This window comes from Capricornis sumatraensis, chromosome 15 (assembly GCF_032405125.1).
Source record: "Capricornis sumatraensis isolate serow.1 chromosome 15, serow.2, whole genome shotgun sequence".
Taxonomy (NCBI): Eukaryota; Metazoa; Chordata; class Mammalia; order Artiodactyla; family Bovidae; genus Capricornis; species Capricornis sumatraensis.
The window spans coordinates 74,187,189-74,214,876 of NC_091083.1; the positions used below are offsets into that span (position 1 = coordinate 74,187,189).

The following is a 27,688-nucleotide window of genomic DNA, read 5'->3' on the forward strand; positions in this document are numbered from 1 at the left end:
AAAGAGAAGTCTGAGACCTAACAGGGCTTCAACAGAAATTCAGAGCTTTCTAGAGCAAGTGATAAGACTCAAAGGGTTGAATGGAGACCTGGAAGGAGACATGCCCAAGGGGTTGGGCGATCCCCAGGAGAGAGAATCCGGTGAGGACTGGGAAGGAGGCCTGGGCAGGTAGATGGGGCATGGAACCCAGCCTCTGGGGACAGATAAGAACTAGGCGGGGACGTTTAGCAGGCCAAAGCTTTCCAAAGTGGTTACAGAAAGATGTGATGATAATCCTGGATTCCTAATGTTCATTTTTCAGTTCTCCTTCTTACTTTCACAGAGCTAGTAAAATCCAGAAATATGTTCCTGACATATGGCAGGACTATGGCAATGGAGTCAGAAAAAGGGTATATGGAGGCCTTTGATTCACAGTTTTTTGTTACGTTGGCTCAGCCACTGATGGTTAGGAGAGATCTAAGGTTTTCAGATGCCTCTCAACCACCCTGCATGGCAGACTTTGAAAAACCATGGCCTTTTAAAGTGGAACAGTCTGTTGGACTCTGTGGGAGTGGGAGAGGGAGAGGGTGGGATGATTTGGGAGAATGGCATTGAAACATGTATAGTATCATATATGAAACGAATTGCCAGTCCAGGTTCCATGCAGGATACAGGATGCTTGGGGCTGGTGCACTGGGATGACCCAGAGGGATGGTACGGGGAGGGAGGTGGGAGGGGGGTTCAGGATTGGAACACATGTACACCTGTAGCGGATTCATATTGATGTATGACAAAACCAATACAATTTTGTAAAGTAATTAGCCTCCAATTAAAATAAATTTATATTAAAAGATAGTAATAATAAAGTGGAGCGGTGTCACAGGGAGTGCTAGACATTTCTTGACCACATCCCCACGGAGGTAAACAGAAAGTTGTTAGCAAAATCCTTCCATCTGTGTGAAGTGACTGAGATACTATGAGATTTCATGATGCTTCTGGTGGTACAACTCATGCACTGATTTAAATGGAGTCACTTTGTGAGACCCAACAAGAGCCAGGGTGTGTGAAAACACTTCACTTAGTGCCTGGGATGCTCAATAATATAGCAAGTTCTCAGGTTCTGTGATAGAAGCTGCCCAGGTACTTCAAGAGTAAGCCTTGTTAATTAAGAGAACTTGAAGGGAAAGCTTAGGGCACGAGGGGAAATGTGGTGGCCATAAGGGACATTTTCAAACATGCCAGTCCTTCCTCTAGGCACACAGCTGGAAGGCACTGCTTCATTCCTTTTGGAAGTTAAGCATGGCAGCATGACCCGTCTTGCCCACTGGAATGTGAACCTGCTGTGTATCATTCTGTGTGGAAATCAGTGCCTTATTTGCCACATTCTCCTTCTCTGCCTTGGTGACTGTGGAGGCAGAGACCAAGGCAGATTTTCATCATCTTGAGTCCTTGAGTAACTAGGATAGGCAGAACCCCTATGCTGACCCATTCTGAACATGCAGAAGGAGAGGGAAGTTTTGTTTTTTTTTTTTTCTGGCAATACACTGAGATTTCATGGTTGCTTGTTACTACAGATAAATTAGTTTATCCTAACCAATACAGGCTTCCTGGTGGCTTCCCTCATGGATCAGATGGTAAAGAAACTGCCTGAAATGCAGGAGACCTGGGTTCAATCCCTGGATTGGGAAGATCTCCTAGAGAAGGAAATGGCAACCCACTCCAGTATTCTTGCTTGGAGAATTCCATGGACAGAGGAGCCTGGTGGGCTACTACCCATGGGGTCACAAAGAGTTGGACATGATTGAGTGACTAACACTAACTAACCAACCAATATATGAGTTTTCTTACAAACTCCCTCATGGAATCTCTAAGACTCAAGCCGTGTGACCTTCTGTGAGATCTTAACTCTAATCCATTCAAGCTTGGGATTTCCACATCTCATTCTATGGTCCATCTGAGCTTTTTTTCATGTGACATGTGAATAGTCACTAAAGTAAAAAGAGAATCAGGAGATGAGGTTGGGAGGGGCAAGATCATTCTCCAAAGACACAATCAATTATATCAAAACATTCAACAGAAACAAATGTTGGGCTTGGAATCACGTATGAAAAGTTAAACTAAGAAAATAAAGCTTGGGGTGGAGTGATAAAGCAATTGAGTCATGGGTGAGTTAAGGCAGTCAATAGCTGTAATGACATGTAAAGACATGAGGTCCAATTCCTGAGGTCCTCCAGAGTTAGGAAGTGATTTGCTTCTGTGTGAAGTCTATGGGACAAATGGTGATGTATCAGGTGAAGGATGCTTCAACCCTCCCCTCCCTCAAGATGGAGCTTCAGGAGAGCCATGAAAAAGAAAGAGAGAATCAGAACTACAACAACTGTCATGCATGCATTATAAGTATTGTCTCATTTACTCTCCCCACATTTGGGGGAGGTATATCATTAATCATATTATATATCTTGGGATGCTAAGAAACCAGCTCAAGTTCACACATCTGGGAACAACCATAACTCAAAGCTAAGCCTGTCTGCTACCTGATCTTCTTTCTATCCTGTGCCTCACTAAAACCACCCATGTGCCAATATTAGTTTAACAGGGCGTGGACACAACTAAATATGGTTTCTTCCAATTCATTCAGAGAGAGAATTTTTCCTAACCCAGCTCTACCTGGATCATCCCAACTATTATAATGTGATTATAGTGCAAACACGAGGACTCATTCAGAATAGCATCTGCCTTCCAACTGCTCTCAAGAGTTCAGGAGCTGGAAGAGGAAATGAGACATAGAGAATGATCACCCTTCTACTTCCCACTTCTCTTATTTAGCTCACCATTTGGCAGAGGCATCATGCAGGTTAAATATGCCCCCGCACGATGAAAAGGATTAGCAAGGAAAGAGTCTTCTCTCTGCATAAACAGAACAGGCTTACCAGCACTGCCCCCAAAATGGGGGCTTCTGAAGGATATTTGCATGAATTTGCCACACTTGTTTTGCATTCAACCGTTAATTATGGTCCTTTCAACTTCACAATCATGGCTAATGGTGGTGGGGATGCAGAGAACAGTGGATTCAGCAGACCTCATTCTGGGAAGAGTGGGAAAGAAACAATGTAAAACTGCACCCACCCGCTGTTCACAACTCGAGACGGCTACTCTGGGGTACCATTTGGAAGATTTGGAGGAAATCGAGGCTGCCCAGGAGCCTGAAGCTTGGGAAATGAGACAGCTGGGCAAAGTATTACTGCTATGATGGAAGGAAGGCCCTTTATGGCTCCTCTGGCTATGGGGAAAATAGCTCTGAGCCATCTCTCTCATGCTACACTGAATGAAAATTCAGACTTGACTCACACTTACTTGGTGCCTTTCAGTATTCGAGATCATTTCTCATTTGATCTTTGAAAAGACTGTGTGAAGTGTGTATTGCGATTTCAATTTTATAAATGAGGAAACTGAGACTCACAGACAACAAGAAACAGTCTGTACTCTCATCCATTCATCAAATGATGACTGTTATACTGTGTGTTAAATACTGTACTCAGCATGGAGAATACAACAGCAAACAAGAGTTCCTACTTCCTGGAGCTCTAAGTCTAATGAGAGAGGCATGCACTGCAAACAAACAGACAAACCAAACAAGTGCAATTAAAAACACACACAGTGTTGTAAAGAACAGGTCAACAAATAGTGAGGGCTGATGTGGATGGTTCTTAGATAATATGGTTGGAAAGTTCCCAGAGGATATGACACTGAAGATGAGACCTGAAAACTGAAAAGGTCCTAGTTCTTCAAGGAAAGAAGGAGAGAGTCTAGGATAAAATAACAGCCTGTGTGATACCCCTGGAGTGAGGAAAATATCCTGGAATGTATGAGAAATAGTGTCTTAGAAAATGGTTCAGGGGAGAAAAGGTAGTTGAAATGTGGCAGGCATGGTTTAACTATATCTGGAGAGCAATGTGAGGTCCTGGGCATTCCTTTCATGGACAGCATTGTAAAAAGAAGTCTGTCTATAAGAGAACAGAAGAGATAAACAGAATGAAAGAGGTACAGAAATCATAGTATATGAGAAATAGAAGTAACTGCATATTAAATATCAATACAAGATGGTCTGGGTGGACAGGGATTCCGGTTGATACTGTCATATTTTCTCCAAAAGGTTGACATGGTAAAGAACGATTTGATTTGTTCAAATCAACACAAGTGTCCAAGACTATAGAGTTAAGGAGACAGAATTTGGCTTTATAGAAAGGAGAAAGTTCTAACTATTGTACTTGTTTAACAAAGGAAGCAACTTTTTCCTCCAAAGAATTGCAGTGGTCAAGCTGAGGCTATATAATACCTTGCCAAGAACATTTTATTAGAGATTTATGTGTTGGCTTCTGGTGTACATAAGATGACACTTCAAAATCATCCAGTTCTAAAGTGCTATAGATTTGTAATGGTTGTACCCAAAACAAATGGTTACAATATGGCCTAATTCCTAAGACAGGTGCTAGAAATTCAGCACCAAGGACAGTGCTTCAACAGCTGGCACTGCCCTTTGCTATTAATATTTGTAAGAAAGCATAAATAGGCAAATGAGGTATTACTAATGTGATCAAGCCTAAGTGCCTGTAAACAATTCACACTTCATGAACGTGGCTGGGAGGACTCTGAGTACCTTGTCTCATAACGGACATAATACTTGGACTCTCCATAGTGTTTGTAGCACTGGACTGAATTATTTCACATTTATAGTTCACTGTGGAGTTTACCAAGTGTCTTTACTCTCATCCTAATAATAGTTAAAATTAAAGGAGTGACCTCCACATTTCTAAACCTAATAATCTGACATATTATTTTACTTCTCCCACCCTCCTTCCCCACTCTCTCTCTCTTCCCTACTAGAATATAACTGCTATGAGAGTAGGGATTTCTTCATCTGTTTGATTTACTGCTTTATTCCAAGCACTCAGAGACAAAAGTGCCTTTTGGCGGGGCACATATTGTGCTTGCTAGATGTTTGCTTAGTTAATCAATCATATCTAATTAACTTAAAAGTCACACAGTTACTAGGGTTTTATGTGTAAGTAGTCTGACTGTAAAGGCTAAATATCAAGCCACTCTGCTAAGCTGAAAAACTGTCCTTACTATTCATAGAATAAATATATATGGTCCCTAAAATTCTCTTATCCTGTTCTGATGTTCTCACTGAAACTTTAGATGGAAATGGAAGCAATGAAATTGATTGATAGTAAATCATTCAACCTTGCCCACAACCATCCTGCAACAAATGGCCATTTCTGCTTTCCTTTAATTCATTTTAATGTAATATAACTTTGCCCTAACCTTTGTTTTTAATCTTCTAGAGATATAGATTTGCTGAATTCTGGTTTTTACTTGACTCAAGACATTTTACCCCTTCATGAAGAGAGCAAAGCATCAGTTTAAAAAAATCAAATTGAGTGCTTCTGTTTTCTGGCTTGCTTTATAGTTACTGATTTTCATGTTTACTTATAGTTTCCTTTGTTTCTTCCCTTTTCTTTGTAGACTGCTGTTTTCTGGCTTTCTATGATAGCTTGGAAGGCTGCCTTTATGTTTTAAAAAAGAATACTTAAAAAAAAACCCTTGGTATCAAAAATAAAGTAGTTGTTATTTATTCCATCCTGTCCAAAGTGGGAAAATTAGCAGATTTTTATTTACATTCATCAATTCAACTCTTTCTCAGTTTTTGTTGACACAAGAGTGAATTACAGCCCCAGATAACAGCTGTAAATTTTTATATCTTCTCTTTAAGCAATCGTCTTTTAATATTAACCTCTTTGCAATGTGTTTAGAACAATTATTTTAGCATTAATATGATATTTAATTAGTTTCCAGGCTCACTCTATGTCTTTTTATTTCATATTTCTCTCTTTGCAATTTCTTTATTTTGATTCATTGCTTGGTCAACTACCGTCGGTATGATTTTATAGAAGCAGGGCCGGTGGGAGCCTCTGGATGGTGAGAATGTCTTTGTGATGCGTTTACACAAGAGCAACAACTTGGCTGATAAGAAATTTGCAGGTTATAATGTTTTCTCCTCAAAAATCCTCCAGGCTTAACTGAATTGTCTGCTCCCCTTTATGATATGGAGCAAGCTGAAGGACCAAGCAGAGACTTGTCAGACTGAGGATGACTTTCCTGTTCCTATGTCTCTTTCACCCAACTCTTTTCAGTAAAAGTTAATACTATGCAATAATTTGAAATGGTGTGTAGTTTTTCTCTTGCTAGAAAGATACAATACTCTGAGTGCCCAGCTCCCACAGCTTTTCCCTCTCTGATCCTGTGAGGCCAACTACACCCTCAAGACTCCTGGCATATGCAACCATCCAATTCTACTCCTGCTCAGGCTTCACTGCAGCCAATCTTAGGTCCCAGATGAGGGTACACATGGTGTGGGATCAAAGGCATGAGTAACTAAATGATCGTGTTTATCTTGGAACCAAGAGTAGAAACTGCCTCTTAGATAGCTTCAGAGTGGGGTGACTTTTTTCCCTAAAGGCAAACCCTCATGTCTTGAAAAGGGGAGTCTAGGGCTTCCCTGGTGGCTCAGTGGTAAAGAATCCACCTGCCAATGCAGGAGACACAGGTTCGATCTGTGGTCCAGGAAGATACCATGTGTCTCAGACAAACTAAGCCCATGTGGCACAACTACTGAGCCTTTGCTCTGGAGACCACACACTGCAACAGCTGAAGCCTGACCACCTAGAGCCAATGCTCCACAGCAAGAGAAACTACCACAATGAGAAGCTCCCACACTACAACTAGAGAGTATCCCCTACTTGTCACAAGTAGAGAAAAAGCCTGTGCAGAAGACCCAGCACAGCCAAAATAAAGTAGCTTTTTTAGAAAGGGGATCTATTGTATGACATCTGGTGAGCAAGACCTCCAATATTGCTCCTATCTCATCTGCTGCTTTTCTAGGACCTACCATGCTCAGGTTGGAGAAATTGCTTCTGGGGTCGTTTCCTAGGTTCTGTAGACTTGGTCTGTTGTTGGGTTTTCAGCAGAATCTTGGGAGGAATGTGATAGCAGGTGACGTGAATGCAGCTATGACTCTGTTCCACAGCATGGAAACCCAACAGCACTTCTTGATATGTTGCCAAGAGCAGGGAAAGCCACTCTTTGCTAGGGCTGTGCTGAACCAAGAAACTGGCTAATATGGGATACAGAGATGGGCTCCCAGATGCTTCTGGACATCTTGACTTCTTCCTCCTCAGTATATCAGAGTGTTGTCTGAAGAGGCCAGATCACAGGTGCAAGGCAGTCTGGCAGCGTCTTTTTGTAGTTTTATACTCTCTGTGAGGAATGTTCCTTGAACCAGTAATGAATGCAGAAATGAAATACCAATATGGAATCTATAAATGGTTATGTGGACATTTTAAATGTGAAGTAGTTTCTCAATCCAGGTTTCTCATGAAGTAACGACCACCACTAACAGACTAGACTATCTTGGCCGCCCAGCACCTACACAAGCTATTCTCTAAGAACTTCAACAACAAATTTTGCTTTTGTTTCAGTTTTTTTTCTACCCCAGTGAGCCTCTCACTTCTCCAGACACTCTGTGGAACATGACACATCCCAGATTCCCTTATGATTATAGAAGCTCTTCGAGGGCACGTACTACATAATCTTAATATGAACTACAGGACTTAGCATATGTCACTGTTCATTATATATCTGCTGAATGAAATATGGCAACCTGGAAGATGTCCATAAAAACATCACAGGCAGAAAATACTTGAGTACAAGAGGAACTAAAGATAGTTAGCTTGCAGAACATAAGACCAGATGGGTTTGTGTGTGTCTAGAGGAGAAGTGAACGGAAAAAAATACCACCTAAAAAGGTGATTGCATTGGCTCTATTGGGACCTAAAAGTATGGATCAAGAGCAATGGGTAGAAGCTATAATAAAAGATATACTTAAGTCAGTTAAAAAACAAAAAGCCCGCAGCCACAGCCCCCACAAAGATCAGCAAGTTATCATATAGAAAAGTAAGTTATTTATTACTGGAGTTATTCAAGAATAAGCAATGATATCATCAAATAACAGATGCTGGAAAGGGTGTGGAAGAAAGGGAACCCTCCTATGTTGCTGGTGGGAATGGAAATTGGTGCAGCTACTGTGTAGAATATTATGGAGGTTCCTTAAAAAAACTAAAAGTAGAGTTGCCATATGATCCAGCAACTCCACTCCTGGGCATATTTCCCGAGAAAACCTTAATCTGAAAAGATACATACATCCTAATGTTGACAGCAGCACATTACAGTAGCCAAGACATGGAAGCAACCTAAATGTCCATGGACAGCTGAATGGGTAAAGAAGATGAGGCGCACACACAATGGAATACCACTCAGCCACGAAAAGAATGGAATAATGCCGCCGACAGCTACATGGACGGAACTACAGATTATCACAGTAAGTCAAGCCAGTCAGGCAGAGAAAGACAAATTCCATATAACATTTATATGTGGATTCTAAAAAAAATGATCAAATGAACTTATTTACAAAATAGAAATAGACCCACAGACATAAAGAACACACTTATGAACACACTTATGGTTACTAAGGGGAAAAAGGGTAGGAGAAGGATAAATTAGAAGTTTGGTATTAACATATACAAACTATTATATAAAAGACAAATAAACAACAAGGTCCTACCATATAGCACAGGGAACTAGATTCAACATTCTGTAATAAACCATAATGCAAAAGAATATGAAAAATATATGCATATATAACTGAATATATATATATATATATATATAGCTGAATTACTTGGCTGTATACAAGAAAATGACATGACACTGAAAATCAACTATACTTCAATTTTTAAAAAAAGGAATAAACACTAACATCTGTTAACTGTGATATTGTTATGTTGACTGAAGCACTGTCTTGTGTGTAGGGGAAGGGAGGGAGATACTGGATGACCTTTCAGATTCTCTCCAGCCCTGTGATCTTCTGATGTTATGAGTAACACCTCTTATTAACAACAACAACAACAACAACAAAACTGACGTAGAAAAGGTTACCTTGTCTTTGGGAGAAAAATATTTTCTAATGTGACTAATAGTAATGAGAAAGGGGTTAGTAGTCACTGATTAAAGTATGTATGTTTAGGGCATTCATAGAAATCACATTTATAGGTATTCTTTTATGGATGAGAAAATTAAGACTCAGATCTGAATATGATTTGCCCAAGTGAAACACCTTTCTGTCCTCTAATCCAGCTGTCTGAGAACATTTTCTGTAAAGGGTCACAGAGTAAATACTTCAGGTGGCAAAGTAATCTCTGTTGCAACTACTCAAGTGTACTGCTGTAGCATCAGAGCAGCCACACACTATGAAAATGAACAGGCATCACTGTGTTAAAAAAAAAAACAACCCCTTCCGCCCAACAAAAGGCTGATCTGGATGCTTTGGTCCATGGGCCTTAACATGTCAACCTGTCTCTAAAGCGATGCTGCCTTCTCATTTAAGAATGGGAAAACAAGGCAAGAAATGGCCTCCATTTGGCCATACTTACTCCGTTTGCTTTGCTGAGGGCTTGGAAGTAGATGCTGTAGCTTTTCAGAGGGGAAAGAGGAGGGTTCCAATAGCCATTGTATGTCTTGTTGTCACCCACTGTAAATGGCTGGGTGACAGGCAGGTTGGCAGGCTTCAATTCGGCAGCAAAGTAGTGTAGAGAGTCAAGGCTGGAGGCGTTCCTGTAGCTCACGGGCACTGAAAAGCACTCGATGATGTCAGCTGCCCTCCGTGACTTCTGAAGTCGCTCCTCCTTGACAACCAGCTGATAAACACTGAATAGGAAAGAGGAGAGGCAGATGAGCAACTCTCTGGAGGGAGAGAGTTGTTATTTAGCATCATCACTTCTATGACTGAAACCTCCCTCCAGAGTTTCAGACTTCTAAACCTGCTGCTTTGCAGAAATAGATCTCCATACAGATGTTCCAAAGGGCTGGTTCACACTGGGTATGCCCAAAATGCAACTCAGTTTCAACCCCTACAAACCTGCATGTTCCTCCTCCTCCATTTCTTTTCTTAGTGAGGGGAGCACTGTTCATCAAATAGCTAGATCTTGCTGGGGGCTCATCCTCATTTCCTACCTCCGTGGTTTTCACTCTGCTCCTCTAATCAGCAAGCTCTGTTGACTTGACATCAGCAATTTGCACCTGCCCTTCCCCTTTGTTCTCCTCCCATTATATTGTAGAGGTGGGGCACTTCCCCATCTCTTAGCTGAACATAGCAGGTCTCTTTGCTTCTAATTTATGTGATCAACTCACCAGTCAATCCGCTGACCTCCCTAAACATAAACAGTGTCACTCTTTAAGCACTTTCACAGGCTCTCCATTATCCAAACGATACAATCTAGATTCCTCATCCTAGCACTTGGGGGCACTTTGTGTCTGGTTTGTAAACTACTTCTCAAAGAGTCTTATGATAGGTAGGCCCCTGATTGCAGCTGCTCCAGAACCTCTGCTACTGCACAAACATCCTTTGGATCCTATCCCATGCCATCACCAACTGGTGCTTCCTCCACCTGCAGTGCCCTCTCATTCTACCCACTTCTGCCTGTGGAAGCCTTTCTCTAAAAGCTGAGCCTATCTTTCATCTCCTTCATGCAGCAGGTCGAGCTCTTCCAAATGTGAATGACTTCCCCCCTATTCAACTCTCCTACCACTGATTAATGGCTGTCTGCCTGGGACAGCAATAATGTGAGCTTGGAGCTGCTGTTTCTCTGGCTGGACAGTGACCTTTAAGACAGTGGCAGTTGTGGCTTACCTATCTCTGCTTCACTCTCTCTCTGTCCACACACTGCTCCGCAGATTGCCTGATACCTGTGTGCTGATCAGTGAATATTTGTTCAAGTGGACCAAACTGAACTAAATTGAAAAGAAGCCCGAAACCCAATCTGACGGAATGTAGAAAACCAATTCAAGAGGAAGTGATTCCTCTAAGCTCCTGTCTAGTGATCGTGCACATTTCCTTCAACTCAGAAGGATGTAAGAAGCTGTTAATGTGTGAAGAGAGATGCCCAAGTCTTTATTAAACACCAACTGTCAGCCAAATGTGTAGGCTAGGGAGAGAGGCAAATCATCTCTCCAGGGGTTAGTCAGCAACCCCACTGCCACTTCCTCTCCACCAATCTGATTACTGAAGACTCACTTGTCAACTCAACCAAACTCAGCAGCCAGACTAGAGACAAGGGTGCTGAGGCTGCGAGGCAGAGTGCCCCCATGAGTTGTCAAACTGCAGCAAGAGTAGAGACCCAGACTCTCAATGCATAGTTCAGTATCCTTTCCTTTTCTCTATTTTCCTTCCTACTCCATAAGCCAACAAAATGAACAGAGGGCTTTGCAAGCATTTTGTGTGTTTGTTTTGCTCGGCAGCTGAGATTGCACCACTCCATCCCACCCAGCCTCATCTGAAATCACAAAGGCTAGCAAAGGATATTTTTTAGGGGGGTTAAACCGTGTTGTCAACATACGGTTTCCATACAATTGGGATTAATGTGCCAGAGCACAGCCAGCAGCTCCCTGAGGCCCACTGTGTCTGCAGCTTGTCCATCCAGAGGCAAATGTGCAATTGCAGCCGGAAAGCTGTAAACTATTTTGTCATATAAATCTTTCTGCCAGGAATCTAGCCTCTCTGAAAGATCTGGGAGCTCTGAGTAAGGAGGAGGAAGGGAAGAAACGATCACGCGATCTGGGCAACCTTCCTTCCCCTGACACACATGCTTTAAAGGAAGAGGTCGGGGAAAGAATCAAGAGAGTGGGCATTATTTGTGTTTCTGTGCTAACTTCACTCTCATCATCATTCTCTTGAAAACGTATTTATTGAAGCTCTTTTCGGCGTGCTGGGGATGATTAAATCACACCTAAATGAGAACACCTCCCACAATCATATCTCTAGGGTTGGAATAAACTATTCAGGATTGTTTGTAAAGAGAAAGGATTTTATTTTTTAAGTAGAAAATCCCGGGGAGTATGACAGAATAACATATTCTTCTTATTCTATGCTCACCTCACAACATTTACTCATGTTTCCCCTCCTGCGACATCACCTTCTCTATTTCTCTCAATGAGAAGGTAGACATTGATGACCATATTTTCTTCATAATTTTTCCTAAGGGCCTCTTTTTACAGGACCTGAAACCTGGGCTGTAGCTTCAGCTCAATGCATAAGGCCAAGGCTCATCTGTACCTCTTTTCATCTCCTCACCTTTAATGTCCATCATTCATCCTCTTTCTAATATGACTGACAACCCACACCCCTCTCCTTCCTTGACTTTTCAGACCCAGGCTCGCCGGAAACTTCTGTATCTTAGTTTCAATGTCTCCTGAGACAAGACACCTCTACTCTGGTCCCAGATCCAGGACCCCAGCTCTTAGAGGACAGTTGTCTTAGATGCCTTTAAAAGCAAAACCTGTAGGCACCTCTGCAAGCTTCAGAGAACCATGCCGCTGGACCCCAATGCCTCTTCTGCTGTTCAGACTGATAGGTTAGATGATGACTCATGCTTCTCTGACCACTCGCCACTGAGGGGTACCAACATCCTTTCAGACCATGACTCCATCACAGACATATCCTGTGATGCCCTTTCTCTACCCAGGGAAGAGGCTTCTAGTCAGAGGTTGAATCCATCCATGGTAAGTTGATTTCTGACAAAAATTCCAAGACAATTTGACAGTAGAGGGATAATCTTTTAAGCAAATGATGCTAGGTCAACTGACGATCCACACGCAAGACTCTATAATTAAATTCACATTAGACATTTCTCTGAACAGCAGTAATTAACACAACATAATAATCTATACAGTAAAAAAAACCTTGTTCACAAAAAAAAAAAAAAGTTCACATTATACACAAAAACAGAAAGAACACATCATAACCCTAACTGTAAAAGCTAAAGTTATAAATTCTCTAGGAGAAAACATAGGAGAAAATTTTCATGACCTTGAATTATGGAAAGGGTGTGTGAGTACAATACGAAAAGTATGATCTGCTAATGAAGGGAGGGAAAGATCAATTGGATATCATCAGAGGTGCAGGGGGATGATCCAGAGGGATGATATGGGGTAGGAGGTGGGGGGGGGTTCAGGATTGGGAACTCATGTACACCCGTGGCTGATTCATGTCAATGTATGGCAAAACCAATACAGTACTGTAAAGCAAAATAAAGTTAAAATTAAAAAATAAATAAATAAAAATAAAATGTGCTGACAAAACAGAACAAAACAAAATTGGTTTCAGAAGGTGCTATTCAACAAATGAAAAGGCAAGCTACACGTTGAGAGGAAATATTTGTAAACTGTATGTATGATGCTCTCATCCAACATACATAATGATCCATTAATAGTGAATAATAAAAACACAAATTACCCAAATTAAAAGTTGGCAAAATATTTGACTAGACATTTCACTAAAGATAAAATACAAGTAGTTTATAAACTCATGGAAAAGATGGTCAATTTAAAGAGCTGTGACCAAGATGGTGGAGCAGGAAGACCCAGAGCTAAAGCTCCTCCCATGGGTATGCCAAAATTACTACTACTTATAGAATAGCTATTGATGAAAATGACCTGAAGACTAACAGAAAATATTTTCCAAAACTGAAGATATAAAAAAGAAACCAAATTTATATGTGGAATCTAGAAAGCAAACCATTCAATATTACAGTAATATCAGAGTAATCCAAGTCTATGCCCCAACCACTAATTCTGAAGAAGCTGAAGTTGAACAGTACTATGAAGACCTACAAGACCTTCTAGAACTAACACCAAAAAAAGATATCCTTTTTATCATAGGAAACTGGAATGCAAAATTAGGAAGTCAAGAGATACCTAGATACCTGGAATAACAGGCAAATTTGGCCTTGGCGTACAATATGAAGCAGGGCAAAGGTTAAAAGAGTTTTGCCAAGAAAACACACTGGTCATAGCAAACACCCTCTTCCAACAACACAGGAGACAATGACTCTACACATACAGATGGTTGACACTGAGATCAGACTAATTATATTCTTTGCAGCCAAAGATGGAGACGCTATATACAATCAGCAAAAACAAGACTGTGGCTCAGATCATTAACTCCTCATTGCAAAATTCAGACCTAAGTTGAAGAAAGTAGGGACAACCACTAGACCATTCAAGTATGACCTAAATCAATCCCCTTATGATTATACAGTGGAAGTGAGAAATAGATTTAAGGGACTATATCTAATAGAGAGAGTGCCTGAAGAACTATGGACAGAGGTTCGTGACATTGTACAGGAGACAGGGATCAAAACTATCCCCAAGAAAAGAAATGGAAAAACACAAAATTGTTGTCTGAGGAGGCCTTACAAATAGTTGAGGGAAAAAAAGAGAAATGAAAGGCAAAGGAGAAAAGGAAAGATATAACCATCTGAATGCAGAGTTCCAAAGAATAGCAAGGAGAGATAAGAAAGCCTTCCTCAGTGATCAATGCAAAGAAATAGAGGGAAACAATACAATGAGGAAGACTAGAGATCTCTTCAAGAAAATTAGAGACACCAAGGGAACATTTCATGCAAAGATGGGCACAATAAAGGACAGAAATTGTATGAACTGAATAGAAGCAGAAGATACTAAGAAGAGATGGCAAGAACAGACAGAAGAACTATTACAAAGAAGATCTTAATGACCCAATAATCATGATAGTGTAAGCACTCACCTAGAGCCAGACATCCTGGAATCCAAAGTCAAGTGGGCCTTAGAAAGTTATCACTATGAACAAAGCTAGTGGAGGTGATGGAATTCCAGCTGAGCTATTTCAAATCCTAAAAGGTGATGCTTTGAAAGTGCTGCACTCAATATACCAGCCAATTTGGAAAACTTAGCAGGTGCCACAGGGCTGAAAAAGGTCAGTTTTCATTCCAGTCCCAAATAAAGGCAATGCCAAATTGTACCCATCTCACACACTAGCAAAGCAACGCCTAAAATTCTCCAAGCTAGGCTTCAATAGTACATGAACTGAGAACCCAGATGTTCAAGCTGGATTTAGAACAGACAGAGGAACCAGAGATCAAATTTGCCAACATCCACTGGATCACAGAAAAAGCAAGAGAATTCCAGGAAAACATCTAGTTCTAATTCATGGACTATGCTAATGCCCTTGACTGTGTGGATTACAACAAACTGTGGAAAATTCTTCAAGGAATGGGAATACCAGACCACCTTACCTGCCTCCTGAGAAATCTGTATGCAGGTCAAGAAGCAACAGTTAGAACCGGACATGGAACAACAGACTGGTTCAGAATTGGGAAAGGAGTAGGTCAAGGCTATATATTGTCACCGTGCTTATTTAACTTATATGCAGAGTACATCATGAGAAATGCCAGACTGGATGAAGCACAAGCTGGAATCAAGATTGCTGGAAGAAATATCAATAACCTCAGATATGCAGATGACACCACCCTTATGGCAGAAAGTGAACAGGAACTAAAGAGCTCTTTATGAAAGTGAAAGAGGAGCATGAAAAAGCTGGCTTAAAACTCAACATGCAGAAAACTAAGATCATGGCATCTGGTCCCATCACTTCATGGCAAATAGATGGGGAAACAATGGTAACAGTGAGAGACTATTTTTGGGGCCTCTAAAATCACTGCAGATGGTGACTGCAGCCATGAAATTAAAAGACACCTGCTTCCTGGAAGAAAAGCTATGACAAGCCTAGACAACATACTAAAAAGCAGAGACATTACTTTGCTGACAAAGGTCCGTCTAGTCAAAGCTATGGTTTTTCCAGTAGCATGTATGGATGTGAGAGTTGGACTATAAAGAAAACTGAGCATTGAAGGATTGATGCTTTTGAACTGTGGTGTTGGAGAAGACTCTTAAGAGTCCCTTGGAATGCAAGGAGATCCAATCAGTCCATCCTAAAGGAGATCAGTCTGAATATTCACTGGAAGGACTGATGCTGAAGCTGAAACTTCAATACTTTTGCCACCTGATGCGAAGAGCTGACTCATTGGAAAAGACCGTGATGCTGGGAAAGACAGAAGGCAGGAGGAGAAGGGGACGACAGAGGATGAGATGGTTGGATGGCATCCCTGACTCAATGGACATGAGTATGAGCAAGTTCCGGTCGTTGGAGATGGTCAGGGAAGCCTGGCATGCTGCATCTATGGGGTCACAAAGAGTAGGGCACAACTGAGAGATTGAACTGAGAAAGTAATACAAACAAATGTGACATATGCAAAACTGAAACAATTCACACAGTAAACAAACTAGTGCTTACCAAAGCAGAGAGGTAAGACGGGGCGGGGGGGGGGACGGGAAATTAGCGTTACGGGATTAAGAGATACAAACTACTATGCATAAAATAGATAAACAATACAGTCTGTATATTTTATAAACAGATAAACTGTATTGTACAGGGGATTATAGCCATTATCTTGTAATAACTTTTAATGGAGTACAGTCTGTAAAAATACTGACTATGCTGTATACCTAAAACTAATATAATATTGTAACTCAACTATACTTCATTAAAAATAAAAACAATAAAAACATAGAAACACAAAAGAAAAAAAACAATTAACCTTAACAGAATGGCTATCAGTAAAAAGGCAGACAATTGCAAGTGTTGGCAAAGGTCCTGGAAAACTGGAACTTTCATACATTGCTAGGTGAAAGTCAAATGGTGCAGTCACTATGGAAAGCAGTTGAAAAGTTCCTTAAAAAGGTAGACACAGGGCTACCATTCACCAAGCTATTCGATTTCTAGATCTCAATCTAAGTGTGTGTATATAAAAATATATACAAATATTAATAGCACTATTCATAATAGTCAAAAAATTTAATAAATATAAACAAATAAATAATATGTGATATATTCATCTAATGAAATATTATTCAACAATAAAAGAAACAATTTACTGATATACTCTACAATATGGCTGAAGGTCAAAAATGTTATGTTAAATGAGAGAAGCCAGACGAAAAGGACTACATTATATGACTCTATTCATATGAAATGTCAAGAAAATGCAAATTTATAGAGACATTACTCAGATTAGTATTTGCCTGGCACGGGAGGTGTGAACAGGAATCAACTGCACTTGGGCACAGGGTATTTTATGGTATGATAAAACTGTTCTTCAGTGAGACTGTGGTGATGGCTGTACAACCCTACAAATTTACTGAAAATCATTGAATTGCACGCTTAAAAATGAATGAATTTTATGCTATGAAAATTATACCTCAATAAAGCTGTTAAAGAAATGAGGGAAATGGACTAAATAATCTTGGATGTCTTTCCACCTTCAAAAAAGTCTGTGCTTTAGCATTCAAGTATGCACACATTTTAATACAAAAATGCAGTGATAAACCTTTGCTGTTATTGTACAAGATGGGCTAAGAAACAAGCATGAGCTTTGTAATCCCCACAGAATCTAGCTTTCCAATTACATTCCCCACATTAAGGTCACTCGAAACTATGAAACTGAAATTTACAAGGATGTGTCTTAGTTAGCCAACCTTTACTTCAAGACTCTGGGAATGTATTTTTGTTCACGATTCGCTTAGTCACAACAGCCATCAGAGAAGGCAAAGAAGTGGGGAGAGGAATACATTTTTAGTGTCAGAGTGTGTGTGTGTGTGCATCTCTCCCTGACTTCTGACATCTGTGTGATCTACTGCCAGCTCTGCCTTGCATGTATTTATTCATTATGCATCAGATATTTATTGCATGACCACAGTGTGGCAGGTCAAAAGTTGAATGCAACATGGCCCCTGGGCACTGGGAGCTCAGGACTGAGATGGGGAGACATATTTACTGTTCAGTACAATGCAGTGAGGGGAGGACAGAAGGAGGAACTTGGTCAGGGAAGGATTCTGAGAAGAGGGGTGCTTGCGGGATAGTGGTAAGGCTTAAAGGAGATAATGTGTCTGCAGAGTTCTTTCTAAGAGTAAAGTGCTGTTTATAAAAGTTGGCTAGAGCCAACTGAACTGCAGCATGCATTATTATTACAGTGTCATCAAACTAGACCACAAAGATTTGCCTGGTTTTTCATTTGGACTCATCTCCTGTGACTGAACTGCACTTAATAAATTTAACAAAAGTGGATTTTGAGCAGAAATTTAGAGGACTTAATATTGGGTTGGCCAAAAAGTTCATTCAAGTTTTTCTATAAGAGGTAATGCAAAACCTTAAATGAATTTTTTGGCCAACCCATCATGCTGTGTAAAGGGGCCATAACAATTCAACTGAAGAGTTCACATTAAGTTTTAATTATTATCAAATGAAACCAAAAGAAATCTTAAAATAAGAAACCAGACACCCTTCTGATGATGGCCAGAGTGACATGCCATATCTTCTTCTCTAATATTTAAAAGTATAACTAGCTTTAACTGAGCATGTACTTACTAGGGTGGAGAAATATTTCACATCAAAATTCAGAAGACCTGGCCCTCACATATTTTCTGTTAATCATCAGTTCTCTCTCATTCGCAATATGACACGTAAGCAACTACCAAGGTGCTCACTGCAATACATATCTAGAATTTGACCCCTTCCATCATCTCCAAGTTATCACCCTACCAAGCCCCCATGATCTCTTGACTGGATTACTACCATAGCTTCCCAGCTGGTCTTCCTGATCCTATTCTTGCCTCCAGCAACCTCAGAATAGTGGCTGTAGTGACCCTTTGAAAACATGACCAGGTCATGACACTCCTGTGCTCAAAGGCTCACTCACCTTGAGTGAGTGCTAATGCCTCAGTTGCATTCAGCTCTTTGCAACCCCATGAACTGTAGCCCTCCAGGCTCCTCTATCCATGGAATTCTCCAGGCAAGAATACTGGAGTGGGTAGCCATTCCCTTTCCAAGGGATCTTCCTGACCCAGGAATCAAACCCAGGTCTCCTGCATTGCAGGCGGATTCTTTACCATCTGAGCCACCAGGGAAGCCTTACTTAGAGGAAAAGGCAATATCTTTATAATGTCTCCAAGGCCCTGTTATGAGATGTCTTTGCTATTCCTTGAACACCCTCTAGGCATGTTCTCATCTCAAGGCCTTCGATTTGCTACCCTTGATGCCCGAAACGCTCTTCCCTCAGATATATGCAACCCTTGGAAGGTTTGCTTCTTCACTTCTGCCAGTGAAATCATACATGATCACCATATTTAAAATAGCAACCCTGGATTTCCCAGATGGTCCAGTGGCTAAGACTCTATGCTTCCAGTGCAGGGATCCTGGGTTCTATCCCTGGTCTGGGAGCTAGATCCCACATGCCACAACTGAAGATCTCATGTGCTGCAACTAAGACTTGGCACAGTCAAATAAATAAATATAAATAAATAAATATAAAAAATAAAATAGCACCCTCAACCACATTATACCTTATTAAACTTCCCTGCTTAATTTTTCTCGGTGTCATTTATAATCATCATGCCTGCTCTTTGTGTCTGTGTATGCATCTAGTGGGTTAAGTCATTTAAAGAAAGGACTATAAGCACTGCAAATGTCAACCTACCTTGAGCAAAAAGCAACTGGATAGATATGGGGCCAGTTAGCTGATATTTAGATAGATGGCCATGCTTTAGTGACATTTATTGCACTAAAAAAAAGCAAGGGCAAGGTTTCAGTTCTAGCTTTACCACTCACTAGCTCTGTCTGACATGCCGAGGAAATCATGTCACCTCTGGGACTTGTATCTAAAATGGGGTAATTCTGGCCAATGCAATAAGACACCCAACAGAAGAGATATACATTTTAGAGAGGAAAGCAATTTATCATCATTTGTAGATAATATGACTGTGACCTAATATATTGAAGAGAATCAAGTGAAAGACTTTTAAAATTAATAAAAGAATTCAGTAAAGTGGTTTGATAGAAGATAGAGATAAATAAACTGTACACCATGAAAAACAAGCTGGAAGACTTAAGGGAAAAAAACCCTTTCAGAAGTTCTTTATAAAACAGTTAAGGATAACACAAATAATGGTTGATTCATGTTGATGTATGACAGAAATCAAGCCAATATTGTAAACCAATCAATCAATTAAAAATAAATAAAATATTAAAAAAGAAAGAAAGAAATGTACAGACCTGACAAGGGAAGGGAAAAAAAAAAAAAAAACAACCTCTACCTAGTGATACAAAAGACTATCTCTAGTCTCCAGCACAGGGCTTGGCAGAGTGGGTGTTAAATTATTGTGCAGAACTAAAGATGAATGAATGGACAGAAATGCTTAAGTCCTGGATAAAAGCACCACATATTGTTAAGAGTCAATTATTGCCCAATTGATATTTTCTTTCTTTGGGAAAAAGTAAATAGTATAAAATATGAGGTCAGTTAGGTGACAATTCGAAGCCCTGAAGATATAGATCACCTCAATTTTGAAATCTTATCCCAATATCAATGGGATTATTTTAGTTTCTTTGTTTAAAATAGGAAATATAGTCAAGAACCCATTTTTAAACAAAGGAATATTAGTGAAAAATCACTACTAGATAATAGCCCATATTATGGGCATACTTGATAACTATTTAATTATCAAAATAATTAATAATGGGTACTGGAGTATGATCAAAAGAAAGTAGAAGAGGGGTGTATGTGTGTGTGAATTTTATTTATAGAAACAGAAGCGATGCAAGTCAATGGGAAAGAGAAAATTTTATCAATAAACAGTGTTGGGAAAATTCCATAATTATGAGAAAAAAACTCCATATTTAAGGCTTCATCATACATGAAAAACTACATCATATTTGAATAGTTCAAAATTTGTTTACTTAAAGATTTCAGGATGGCCATGGCAGTCCAATGCAATGTGTGATTCTCGACTGGATACCGGACTTTCAGTTTCCTGAGGGTGACGACACCACTGTGGATATGGAGAAGAATGACTTTTTCTGAGGATATACAAACTAGAGCCTTTGAAGAGTCACGATTACTAGAGCTAACCGAGCAAGGGTTTGAAGAGATCAGAAAAACAGACACAAAGTAAACTGACAAAATGTTCATAACTGGTGAATCTGGGGGAAGGATACAGGGATGTTTATTGTGCCATGCTTGTAACAGTCTGGAGATTTGAAAAAAAGAAACAATCTTGAGTTGAAAAAAATCTTTTTAAGCCTAACAATAGAAAAATTCACAAAAGAGAAAAAGAAAAGGCTCTGTATGTGTACATTTGAAATGATCAACTATATGAATACAAAATACAAAACCAGGAATTCTACTTTCAGAAAATATGATAGAGGAGGAAGTAATATTTTATACTTAAGTAATCAGTATTTGGGACAGAATATCAAAATGATGAGGAGCATTCACAAAAATCCAAAAATTCTCTGTATATGAAAAGGAACACACTGTTATTACCTCTGTATGAGATAGAATCAGATATTATTAAACCAAAATTCTAAACAAATAAAAACTTCCAACTGGGGAAAATAAGAACTTTCCTAAGTAACTCTCATATCAAATAGGAAATCAAAACCACAATTTCATACTCTTTAGAACTATTACAATGAGAACAATGATAGTTAATGCTTATGGGATAGGACAAACCTGTTTTGAGAATCTGAAAAGCCTTTGTTATTAAACAAAAAAGAATGACAATAAATTAATTAAGCATTCCATAAAAAGAAAATTAGAATAAACAACACTGGAGCCAGATGGCTTTTCCAAAGATTTCTTTCAATCTTTCAACAACTGATAATTCCCATGTTATATAAGCAATTACATAAGACAGAAAAAGAGGGGTAACATCTCAAATTGTTGCAAGTTATTCCTCTAATATGCTATTAAATTCATTTCCTCATAAGCAGATAATTTACTTCAGGTACACAAGACAGATTAGTAATAAAAAAAAAAATCCAGGAAAATAACACATAAATAAAGCCAAACAGAAAACCAAAGCGATCACATGAATAGATGGCTAAAAGGCATTTGATAAAGTTTAACATCCCTTTCTGATTTAAATAGGCACAAAGACAACCGGTGAAACAGATATTTTTATTATGATGTTTAAAAATATCTGCTTCAATCCTACCACTAACATCACACAAAGGGAAAATTTACTGGAGGGTAAGTCTTAGAGATTGCAGTAACACAGACAGGTCAACTACTGGCATCATTTGGCAACAATGCCCCCAATGCAACACAACAGAAAACCAAAATAAGAGCTATTACAACCGGGAAAGGAGGACATAAAATTATTTACAGATGATGTGATTATTAGACTGGCGAACCAGATACTAAAATTTAATTAAAGAAACTCACTAGTGGTTTCAGCAAACAAAATGGATATTACATGTACACACACACACACACAAAGTTCTCCTGCTGCTGCTAAGTCACTTCAGTTGTGTCCGACTCTTGTGCGACCCCATAGACGGCAGCCCACCAGGCTCCCCCATCCATGGGATTCTCACACACACACACATACACAAGGTTCTCCTGCTGCTGCTGCTGCTAAGTAGCTTCAGTCGTGTGTGACTCTTGTGGGACCCCATAGACGGCAGCCCACCAGGCTCCCCCATCCATGGGATTCTCTAGGCAAGAATACTGGAGTGGGTTGCCATTTCCTTCTCCAATGCATGAAAGTGAAAAGTCAGAGTGAAGTCGCTCAGGTGTGTCCGACTCTCAGCGATCCCATGGACTGCAGCCTACCAGGCTCCTCCATCCATGGGATTTTCCAGGCAAGAGTACTGGAGTGGGGTGCCATTGCCTTCTTCAAGGTTCCCCTAAATACCAGCAAAACCCAGTTAGCAAACATAATGGTGGAAAGACAGCAGAAAATACCACAATTTTAACAAAGAAGCTCCAGATATCATCTACATGGAGGGATGATACAGATTTCCTGAGAAACAGTGAAGCCTGGGAGTGGAAAGAGGCCTGCCCTCTTTCAGTGTGGAAAAGCTCATGCTCATGTAACCATTTCAGATTAAGTAATAAGAGTTTTGAATCAATTAAAACCAAATTCTATTGGGGATTATTTAGGGAACAAAGTGACAAAATTATTTTATACTTCACAGAGAAACAGAAGAGAGTGAAAATAGGTAAAAACAATTGGAACAACAAGGATCATTAGCAGGACCAGATATTAAAATGTCTTGTAAAACTGTAACTTAAATGAGTGGTACAGATGCAGTGATCAACAGAGAGACACCTAATGGAGCCGTGAAGGAAAACCAAGAATATAGTGCATGCGTGCTAACATGCTTCAGTTGTGTCCTCCTCTTTGCTAGTCCCGTGGACTCTAGCCTGCTAGGCGCCTCTGTCCATGGGATTCTCCAGGCAAGAATACTGGAGTGGGTTGCCATGCCCTCCTCTAGGGGATCTTCCCAACCCAGGGATTGAGCCAGCATATCTTACGTCTCCTGCACTGGCAGGCAGGTTCTTTACTACCAATGTCACCTGGGAAGCACAAGAATATAGTGGGATATCCACAAACACACAAACACACCCAGGCAGAATCACAAGTCAGCAGTACAGTAAGAAGTATTCAAGAAATGTGGGGCGAGCCTTCTAATAATTTAGAGAAATAAAATAATATGTACCTAATAAACATCATTATTATGTTAAAATGATAAGTTATTATGATATGAGGCAGAGTAGAATGAAACTTTGTAAGGGAGGCTCAAATCTATGTTCCACTTAATTTGGTATAGAAATATGAAAAAAATCCACCCCAAATATTAATATTTTATGATGGATCACAATGACATTTTCCTTTAATTTTTTCCATATAATTTCTATAAGCTTATATTATTTTTGTGACAAATCTAAATTAAACTTTATTTAAATAAAATGGCAGGGCTTCACTGGTAGTCCAGTGGTTAAGAATCTGCCTGCCAATGCAGAGGACAGGGGTTGCACCCCTGGTTTGGGAAGACCCCATATGGTGTGCAAGGCACTTGAGCCCAGGTACAACTCTTGAGTCCGTGCTCTAGAGCCCATGGGCCACAACTGCTGAGCCCATGCACGCTAAAGCCTGTGCTCACAAGAACAGGCACCACAATGAGAAGCCCAAGTAACACAGCTAGAGAGTAGCCCCTCCTCTCTGCAACCAGAGAAGGCCCATGCCCAGCAGCAAAGACTCAGTGTCACCAAAAATAAAATAAATAAATAAAATGATGAAGTTATACTTACATTCACTACCTCACTACTGTGATGAGGATCAAAGAGAATTAGGAACATGAAAGAACTTCGAAAATAATTGTTTAATATATTACCACTAGTTGCAGCATATTTTTTCCACTGGGGGGGGAAAAAAAAAAGCTTTATTCCTCTGAAAAACAAAACAAAAAGCCACAGAAAGGAAGCTAATAATTACTGATGTATACTATGAATTGGGCAAAAATCCTCTTTATTCCCTGTAGTGCTCATAGCAATCCTAAGGCATGAAATTGTTAACGGAATTAATTAATTCCATGAATTGTTAAACAATTCATGAAATTATTTAATGAAATTGTATCATATTTTTAATTGACAAATGGGTTTTTGCTCATGGGTGACACGGCATGATTCATGCCTAACACACTTCTACCTTGCTGAGGAATGTGACTTTCGAATTTTTAAAAAACATACTCCACCCCTACCTAACTTCAGAAGTGTTATTTTCCAGGTTCATGTTGAAAAGTATCATTTTAATCAATCAAATATGCAGTAATATATAAAGAAAAACTAAACAATCACCACTGACCAACTAGCTTTAATAGCTAATACTAATGGCTCACTTGAATGAAAACTGTAAGCAGACTTAACTAGTAAACAGCGTTTAGACAAATGACTGCTAGCAGAAGCAGAATGCTGTAAGGTTCTGTTACTTACTGGCCCATGAACTAGTGGTGTCCTCATCACCCAGGAATGTGTTAGCTCTGCAGAATCTCAGGCCCCAAGCCAGATCAGCTTTCCTGGTGGTTCAGATGGTAAAGAATCTGACTGCAATGCAGGAGTCCCAGGTTTGATCCTTGGGTTTGGAAGAACCCTCTGGAAAACGGACTTCAGTTTCCTTGCCTGGGAAATCCCAAGGATGGAGGAGTCTGGTGGGTTAGTCCATGGGACTGCATAGAGTTGGACATGACCAAGCAACTAAGCATGCATGCCAGAGCTACTGAACCAGAATTTTTATTTTAAAAGATTTAGGTTACTATATTTACATATTAAATTTTGAAAATCCATAAAGTGAAATAAAACACTTTGGGGAACTGAAAAATCTTCCTTTTTTATTTTGTTCTGTTTTTTAATAAACATTCTGAAGCTTTTTATTTCCCCACTGGAAAGTCAGGCAGTTTTCCTCACCCCAGGCTTCCCAATACTTTCTTCTTCCTCAGATGTCCTGGGAAGCAACCCCTTTACCCTCCTGCCAAGTTCTCAGCCGAAATGCCATTGTTGTTTTCGAGTTGCTTTATGTTGTGAAAGGAGTAAAGGAAAAAAAAAAAAATTAAGTTGAACAAGGCTAGCTTCCACAGGGAGTCGGTCTCCAAACTTCGCGACTAAAACCCACAGTGATGCTTTCACAGAGGAAGATGCATCAGAGGCTGTTTTTAAAAGAGTAATCAATAGGGTGCCTTGGATGTCTCTACTTGCAATAAAGACATTTGCTTAAGGAAAAGAAACTGACAAGAATCCTCTAAGCACTTTTTTATAAGACCATCTGAAATCAATTATCCTCAAAGAAGCCCCTCTAAGCTCTAAAAAGGTAAATAGAGTGATTATTAATTAGCCATTAAGTTTATCATGATAACTGGCATAGGATAGGGGATAGGGCAAATAAATGCTAGAGAAGAATTATAATACCAATTAAAGGCTTTTTCCTATAAGAAAATGTAACCCATTGATGAGGCTATTTGCAGGAATACAGTGACCTGAAAATCATCTATGTGCAGAGAACTGTAGTGGCCAGGTCTCCAACTAACAACAGAACCACCTGTGAATTCCAGAGTCCTACACATAATTTTTCCATGTAGGACTTGGAAATATGAACTTTGCACAAACTTGCTAGATATTCTTACATACAACATGTTTCAGAGACCCTCCTGTGGAAGCCTAGCCCTGAATTTGTGATGTGAGGTAAAGAGATCCTTGTATACAATATTTTCATCTAATTCAGCAGTTTTCAAAGTGTGGTCTGTGACTCTCTCTACTATTATCTTTTTAAAATTATATGTTTTAAATGTAGCTTTAATTTCTAATAGAGCATGTTAATATTGATAAAGCCCAAATGAACAAAAGCTTAAGTCCCTAAGATCCTTTCAGTGATGTGGCAATATCGAAATGATTTGAACAGTATATGATTTTATTTGCCTTTTCTCCTCTGCTGATACTTGCAAATGCAATAGTGGGTGCCTTCACATGAATCAGGCGGTGGCACCCAACTGCCTTGTCACTGTGTTCTTCACCAACAAGTAAAAATTTGCTCTAAAAAAACAAAAATGCCAGTTTTACCTAAAAACGTCCTGGATGCAGCAGGAAAAATGTTCATTTCTAGGCTTGAGTACATGGCTTTTTAATATTCTTGTGACACAATAGGAAATAAGCCTAAATCATGTCATCTGTTTACTGAAGTGCAGTGGTTCCTTAAGGAAAACCCATTTCTGTGACTGTTTGAGTTACATGCTAAACTAGCCATATTTTTAATGAAGCACCTTTTTTTTTTATTGTTGTTTCTTGAAAGAATGACTAAAAAATTGTGGTTTCTCACATTTGGATATTTGATAAATATCTTCTCCAAAATAAATGAAGTTTATGTGTCACTTTAAGGCAAACCGATGCTATTTGTTTATAACTGAGCTGTAGCTGAAAATAATCATTTGGAAAACTTGTTATCTGTTACTGTGAATTTGGCAGGTTCCCAATACTTAAAAACTTTACTGATGAGATTTGGTGGTGATATTAGCAAATAAAATGCTTTGATATTATATAATGAAATGTGTCAACATTTAGAAGATTTTTATAATTCAGAGAATTTTTTTAGCCTGACCAATGCGTAAAATTACAAAATAAGGACTAAACATCAAGAATAAAGTCAAAGATAAAATATCCATTCAATAGGAAACATAAACTGATATATAATTGATATGAGAATCTAGTTATCTTCTATAAGCCAGTGTTAAAAGTATAAAATCTACTTATCTTCTACAAGTTGGTCTTAAAAATACTAACAAATACCAGCAAAAATGTGAAAAAAATGCACCTCTTCTAATTTGTTTTAAAAATATGGATACACTGTCTATATTAATATGTAATGAGTTTACTATTTTAAAAATTGATATGTTTAAAATGTAACTTTAATTTCTAATAGAGCACATTGATATCAATAGATAAATCCATAAAGCTCTTAGGGATCTTAATTTTTTAATAACGTAAAGGGATCTTGAAGCTAAAAAGATTGAGAATCTCTGATCTAATCATCCATGATAAAAAAATTAAAAATAGAAGTGCTCTCAAGATCCTCAAGGGTTTCTCAATCTTGGCACTATTTGAATTTTAGCCAGATGACCTCCGTTGTAGGGGCTATCCTGCACATTGTAGGGTATTTAGCATCTGAGGCTCTTTTCACTAACTAACTAGAAGCCAGTAGCAGACCCCAGTTCCAAGCTGTAACAGCCAAAGGTATCTCTAGACACTGGCTCTGGGGGCATACTAACTCTGGCTGAGAACCACTATCACTTCTGTAGGTAAACGGGAAAAGAATGTTAAAAAGTTAACTCATGAAA

General features: G+C 39.4%; 1 protein-coding gene across 1 annotated transcript in view; it reads right to left on the reverse strand.

Annotated features, from left to right (window-relative positions):
* PTPRT (protein tyrosine phosphatase receptor type T) overlaps window positions 1–27,688 on the reverse strand; it is an 815,678-nt gene that overhangs the window by 235,045 nt on the left and 552,945 nt on the right. The window contains exon 11 of the mRNA XM_068986822.1: window positions 9,528–9,801. Within this exon, the coding sequence (XP_068842923.1) occupies window positions 9,528–9,801 (274 nt within the window). The remainder of the gene's footprint in view (window positions 1–9,527; window positions 9,802–27,688) is intronic.